Source organism: Neodiprion pinetum, chromosome 2 (assembly GCF_021155775.2).
Source record: "Neodiprion pinetum isolate iyNeoPine1 chromosome 2, iyNeoPine1.2, whole genome shotgun sequence".
NCBI lineage: Eukaryota > Metazoa > Arthropoda > Insecta > Hymenoptera > Diprionidae > Neodiprion > Neodiprion pinetum.
The window spans coordinates 18532183-18539262 of NC_060233.1; the positions used below are offsets into that span (position 1 = coordinate 18532183).

The 7080-nt window shown below is 46.0% G+C and overlaps 1 protein-coding gene across 1 annotated transcript; it reads right to left on the reverse strand.

The window, feature by feature from the left end:
• Positions 1-624: 624 nt before the first annotated feature.
• LOC138190356 (zinc finger MYM-type protein 1-like) lies at positions 625-1491 on the reverse strand. Its single transcript, XM_069133138.1, has one exon. The coding sequence runs from the start codon at positions 1489-1491 to the stop codon at positions 625-627; it is 867 nt and encodes a 288-aa protein (XP_068989239.1).
• Positions 1492-7080: the final 5589 nt, after the last annotated feature.

Consider the following 7080-nt stretch of genomic DNA (forward strand, 5'->3'; position numbering starts at 1 on the left):
TGCGTTCTCCACTTGCAACTGTAACCGGAATCGTTGCAAAAATCCGGAATGCAATCCATACATTTGGATAAAGTTCTTGAAATTCCGCTGTCGTATAAAGTTGAGAACATTTATACACGAAATATTCTCATCTGGGAGAAAAGGTTGCAAACTTATGAGCTCGTCACAAAGTGCGTCTCCGTCGATATCGCAATTAGAACCAACAGTGAGTTTTTGCTGAAGATTGGCACATAATACTGCGAGTTGATTTTTTTGCGGAATTATTTTAATGTCGTGTAAAAATGACCACGTTTGCGAATAGTCTTTCAATTGCTGAAATCTTTATTTTAATGACATTAAACCGACGTCCAGCAACTTGTTGAAGAATTCCACTTCGAATTTTTTCTCTGGAGAATCAATCGGCTCATCCGTAGCCATTTCACCATCCTGACGTCTTATACGTCGTAAACGTTTCGCAGGTGCAAACTCTGGTTTGGTTTGAAGCGCTTTTGCGAGATCGCTTGCATAAAGCTTTTTTGAATCCAGGTTTTCGGTATTCTTCGAAGAAATAACAACAATTACCGAGCATTTCTGCAGATTTACCGAGATCGATATCTTTGGACTTCAGTGATTTGCTAACAACGTTTATTTGAAACAGAATTCCGTACCAAACCACCAAAGACAGGTGGTGTGATCGGTTTTTTCTGTTAAGTTAGCCAATGTCACTAAAGCATCATGAATTTCGCAAATTTGATAACGAACAGATTTTACGCTATTTATTTTGGCTTCCCAACGCCTATCGCTTAGCTTTTTCAAACTGTAGAGCTCCGCGTGATCACTAAGTATTTTCCACCGGTTCACTGAAGCAGAAAATAGCGTAAATAATCTTTGCAAAAGCCCGAACAACCTTACAGACTTGACTGACGATTTAGCAGCATCACACAATACAAGATTGTAACTGTGGCAGCCACATGGCACATAAAAAGCCAAGGGATTTAAATCCAAAATTCTTTTTTGCACCCCAAGATTTTTTCCCTTCATATTCGCTCCATTGTCGTACCCCTGACCTCTACAATTCGCTATTTCAAGTCCGTGTTTGTCGAGAATACTTAAAATGACTTCGGTAAGTCCTGCACCTGTTGAATCATTTGCCGGGATGAACTCTATAAAATGCTCTTTGATAGCGAAATTGGCATCTGTCAAATCTGCAAATCGCATTGTCAGGGACAATTGTTCGACGTGGCTTATGTCGGGAGTACAGTCCGCTATAATTGAATAATATTTAGCGTTTTTGACTCGCGAAATAATCTCAGACGTAACTTTTTCGCCCATCAGATCAATCAACTCGTTCTGGATATCCTTACCACAATAGTGATCAGAAATGCCGCCTGTTGTTGCCAGCTTCAAATGCTCCTCCATAACCGGATCGAATTTACCCAACAATTGTACCAATCCCAAGAACTTGCCATTGTTTGGTGTGTACAGTTTGTCTGAGCTACCTCTGAAGGCCATGTTATTTTCGGCCAGATAAAGAACAATGTTCATTAAACGAGTCAAAACATTATTCCATCGCAAAGTTTCACGACTAATCAATTTTTATTCTTCGCAATCAATTGTGTTTCCTCTTTTCAACCTGATTTCTCTCTCAAACCATTGATGGTAGTACTTTTTATGCAGCGCGCTATTTTCGTGCATTTTTAGTATTTCAGACAAATGTTTCCAGTTATCAAATCCTTCGGATGTGAAATTCGATGTCGATTCACTGTTGAAAAGTCGACAGCAAAAACAGAAAACTCGATTTTTCGAAGGTGAATACACCAGCCAACGACGCAAGATTGTCTCATTATTTGGGAGTTTTCTGAAATACTGAGAACTTGTAAAATGACGACCGGATTCATCTTTCGGAAAGTTGGATCGCTGAACCTGCGTCGGACCGACAGTTATCAAATGGTCAACCATTTTATCATTCCGATTATCCGGCCAGTTCCCTACATCGGATAAATCCACTATTTGTGAATTTGTGTTTTCTAAATCATTTATAAATGACCGACAATCAGAATTCACGTCGCAAGTACCGTGATTATCGTGAGAGAGCACGGATTTATTAGTTGTCTTATTTTCACCGTACTTGTCTTCGTTTTGGTTTTCGTTCGTTCCGAAAGATGTGGAAGGGTAAGATTTTTCTGTGACGGACTCATGCTCTTTTTGCGATGTCGTTGAAATGTATTTTTCAATGTTCATTAATTTTTTCGATTTGAGAAACTCTTTTTCCTGTTCCCGTTTACGTTTCCGATATTCCGCACCGGAAGGTTTTTTTTTATCTTTTGATCCGCAATTTTTTGAGAAATTAAGAAATCATCATGGGAATAACCTGGAATCGTAGTTAACTTAAAACAGTACAAGAACTATGGAAAAATTCACAATTGTGAATTGTGTAAAAAAATTTGAAAGAGAAATGCAGGAGTATTTTTGAATGGAGAAAAAAAGTAATGCAAGATTTGGGATATTCGAAAAACTATTTTGGAAAGGGCGGAAAGGCGATATCGCGGAGAGTTGTGTCCTCTGTAGCATTCAAAAGTTAAAATGTTAAGTAAACGGTCGGAGCCGCCAGTAGACTCAGTTTTTTCGCTGAATGCCGCTCGAGACGAGAGACCAAGGACCAAGTATACCAATCGGCGACCTCGCGCCCCGCTCTCGAACATTTAGCTATCCCCACCATCCACCACGCGTTCAAGTTTGGTGGGGGGTGGGAGAAGTATCCCACCTCCACCAATCGCCCCCCAAAATTTGGCGCCCTGGGCCGTCGCCCCATCGCGCCCCCCCCCTAACGCCGGCACTGGAAATCACTAAAAGAGCCGGAAGTCGCGGTAGGGGGTGTCGCTGTCGCGCCGGGTCCAGTAAAAGTCTGGCTCCTCTGGTGGAGGTGGAGAGGTGGCTCGTCGATCATTGACTGCCTTGGGTGGCGGGTGGCATCCCGGACATTCCGTATGGAGGTAGCCATAGACGCCACACTTGTAGCAGGCCCGGTCCTCCGGGACCCTATCCTCGCAGGCCGACACCCGGTGGCCGTACAATTGGCATATCCAACAGGACCCATACGGGGACCTGCCCCCGACCACCGGTCGCGGATATCTCGGCCTCACCGGCGAGATTGCTGCTGGTGCTGGTTGGTAGATGCTGCTCGACGCCCTCTCCCGGGAGCTGGGGCGCTCGGGTGGGGTGGGGGCCCGTTTCACCCCCACAACGGTTGATGGGTCGTCCGTGATGGTGACCCTCTTTACCCCGCGGGTCTGGGTGCTCGCCTCGCGAATCTCGCACTGTGTGGCCGGAACCTCTGCCTGGGTGGCGACCTCACTCCGCCCGAGGCCATTCCCGGTCTGCGTACCACGAGTGTGGTCGTCTGGGTGCGGGTGGACTATGGCTGACTGTCACAGGACCCTGTACCGCTCGGCCCAGTCCTCCTGAACCTCCAGGGCAGCGGTCGTAAGGTCCAGCCAGAATTCTGCGTGTTGGTGGCGCAACTGCTGTAGCAGTGGTTGGTGGCGAGCCAGCCTGGCCCAGCCCCTGGGCCCCTCAGCATCCGAGTCATCAAACTGGGGTTCCCGTCCCAGCCCTTCCTCCGTGTCGCTGGAGTGACTCATGTTGCTCAGCGTTGCGGTATAGATATTGGAGCGGTATTAAAGTTTGCGGTTTCTGCGAAATTCAAGTCTAATTGTTACGATGTGACTTTAAATGCCCAATATGAGTTTTCCCAATCACCTTTTTACTAAGTACGTCACTGAGTTCAACGACTACAGGGAAGATGGTTCTGGTAATGCGATATGGTCCATGGAATTTCTTAGCCAGTTTGGCGCTCTAATTTTGAGCAGCCGAAAAAAGAGTATGTTGGCGTTTCAATACTAGTTCTCCCACGGAGTACAGTTGGGTCCGGTGACGGCGATTGTAATAACTGGCTTGTCGTTCAAACGCGTCTGCCAGGTTTTCGGCGACCCATTCCCGTAACAGTTGGAGGCGTTCCATACGCTCCTTCCAGAGCTCGGGACTCTGTTTTTCCACTTGTACGTGTTGGCTACTCACCGAAGGGAGTTTATTGGAACTGGTGTCCGACCGAGATTTAAGAACGCTGGACTCGTTTGGGCGGAATTATGATGTGCGGTATTGTAAGCGAAACAAAAGTCGGGGAGGTGTATGTCCCAATCACGGTGTTCTTGTTCGAGGAAAGCGATAATCATGGTTTTTAGCACGCGGTTGACTCGTTCTACGGGATTTGCTTGAGGGTGATACGGTGGCGTCGTCGTGTGGGTTACGTGGTAGGTATCGGCAAGTTCTTTTATTGATTTGTTTACGAAATCGGTACCATTGTCAGTCAGTAGTACTTGGGGGGTTCCCCGGCGTGGTATGATTAAATCGGTGAAGGCGTCACTGATATTACGACCGGTAGCCTTGCGCAAAGGGCAAATTTCGATCCATTTCGTGAACAGATCCTGGAAGACAAGGAGATAGGCGTAGCCCGAGCGACTGGGAAGGAATGGACCCATTATGTCGGCGGCGACTACTGTCCACGGTTGTTCGATGACCCTACGTCCCATTAAACCTGCTGGGGCCCGTTGGTCAACCTTGCTTCGTTGACAGGTGTCACAACGCTTAAGGTGTTGGACCACGTCGTGATACATTTTAGGCCAATAGTATGCGAGAGCTAACCTGCGATAAGACTTGTCGACACTTGAGTGACCGGCTTGGGGGTCATTATGTGCTTCTTGTAAGGCGCGAGAATGAAGATTTACGGGCAGGACTAATTTCCACGCATCCAGATCTTGAACTAGGGTACCGATCATTGGGTTTTCGCGATAAAAATACAGCTTGTCTTCGTCTACTTTCCAACGCGGAAATTTCTTAGGTTGCGATATCACTGTGGCTTTGCGACGATCGTACCAGGGGTCATCCGATGGTATTATAACGGCGGCTACTTCGGGGATGCGGGATAGTGCGTCAGGAACTACGTTTAGTGCACCTTTACGGTGGACGATTTCGAAATCATAACTGAGTAATTCGAGAGCCCAACGGGCGAATCTTTCCGTGGGGTTTTTGAGATGATGGAGCCACTTTAAACTGCTATGATCGGTAATGATGGTGAAATGGTAGCCCTCAATATATAAGCGCGATATTTCTGTACTGCCCATAGTATGGCGAGACATTCCAGCTTGGTCAGTGAATATTTTCTTTCGGCGTCTGATGACGTTCGACTGGCATATGCGATAACGCGCTCCGCGCCATCTTGGGTCTAGGTGAATACTGCCCCGATTCCGGCATTACTAGCATCCGTGTGCAAAACAAAAGGTAATCCAAAATTCGGGTAGGCTAAGGTCGGTGCGGTAGTTAATTGCGATATGCGTAATCTAATTGTTCTTCCTCCGCCCACGCGGGTCTCAACCTATCGAAATACGCCCTCATATATGTTAAATAATCGGAAACTGACTCGAATTCACCCTGGGTTCGTCTACGAATTTCCTCCCTTAATGCCAACTGTAACTCGGGGTTGACAAACCTACGACGCCACGCGGCTTTAAACTCTGCGAAAGAATGCCACGTTTCACGTTTGTTGCGGAACCAATAAATTGCGACACCTGACAAAAAGAAGGGGATGCTATTCAAGATATCCTCGTCGCGAATGTTAATGAATGATCGCCCCTCGTCTAAACATGCGAGAAATGCTTCGGCGTCCTCGTTACGCGCTCCTGAAAACTTGAGGTTCCATTTCCTCATGACTTTGTATGCTGCTAGAGCTGTCGGCCTAGACGGTGATGCTGAGTTGCTATTCACGCTCGGTCGCGGGAAGTTATACTGGCTGTCTTCGAAACCTTGATTGCGGAAGGCAGGTCTCCACAGCGGCGGTGCGTCGCGATATTCATAACGTGGGGAATTCCCTGTGCGGTAGTCGAACGGTTGCGGATTCGCCGGGTGATACTCCCGTGGCTCTAACGATGGTTGCTGAACGAGCGCCGGTTTAGCCGGTGCGTTATTGCTGGGAAGGAATTCTGGCGGTATATTTCGCGGGCTAATTCGGCTAGGTTGCGGCTCCGGTGGTTGTTTCCGAACCGCGCCGGTTGCTGAAGTATCGGGGTTACTTTTCGAAGGCCGTGTCACGTCACGAATTTCGTCCTCGGTGTAAGATACGGGATTAACCGGTTGTGTCTGCGTAGGTAACGTCATGTTATCGCTGTCGTCTGTCGGTGTAGTCACATTTGCGTCGTCGAGAGTAGGGAGGTCGTCCATGCTTAGGCCGTATTGTTTACAATAATTCGTAAGCCGTTGACGACGGACTGGCAATGTACCCGTTATTGACAACGAGCGTCCTTCTAATTCGGTGTTTAAGGGAGCTTTCCAGTGTGACAGCCCCAAAAATCGCTGTTTTTCGCGATTTTTTTTTTTTAAGGAAAAAATAGTCTAATCGGTCTGGTTTTTTTTTTGTATATTAATTGGGTATTGAAGAATACAAAACAATTTTTTAAAGATCGATTTATTCATTAATTAATATCTATAAAAATGATGAAACAATTGTTGCAGAAAATGCACTTGGATGTGGTGTCCACGTTGGGGGTCACAATTTTGATCTGAAACAAAAAACACAAAAAGATTATTGATCGGTATATAATTGGCTTTCGTGCTATGGAGGCTTTTTTCTTTTTTTTTTTTTTTGCAAAAATGGCGCCGGTTTGAAAAAAAAGTATCGATTTTAGCATTTTTTTTGGCAGTTTTTTTTACAAAAAAATAGGAAGATGTCAAAAAAAAAAAAAAGCTTCCATAGCACGATAAACAATGACGTTAAGAATATTGTGTAAAAAATTCAACTCGATAGCTTTAAAACTCTGCCCTCCAAGTTGGACACCGTTTTGAAAAATGCTGTTTCGAGAAAAACGCGTTCAAAGTTTCAAGTGAGGAAATTTTAGGTAAATCGTTTACTTACGGTCAATCAGCGATGCCAGGTCCATGCAATATCCCTTCTGCTTCTTCGAAAAGATCGTGCTCAATGGATTGTTCAGTCCGACGAGCTGTCCTCGCCTCTTTGCTATCCAGGGACGCCCGGCGGTTTGCTTGGGTGAT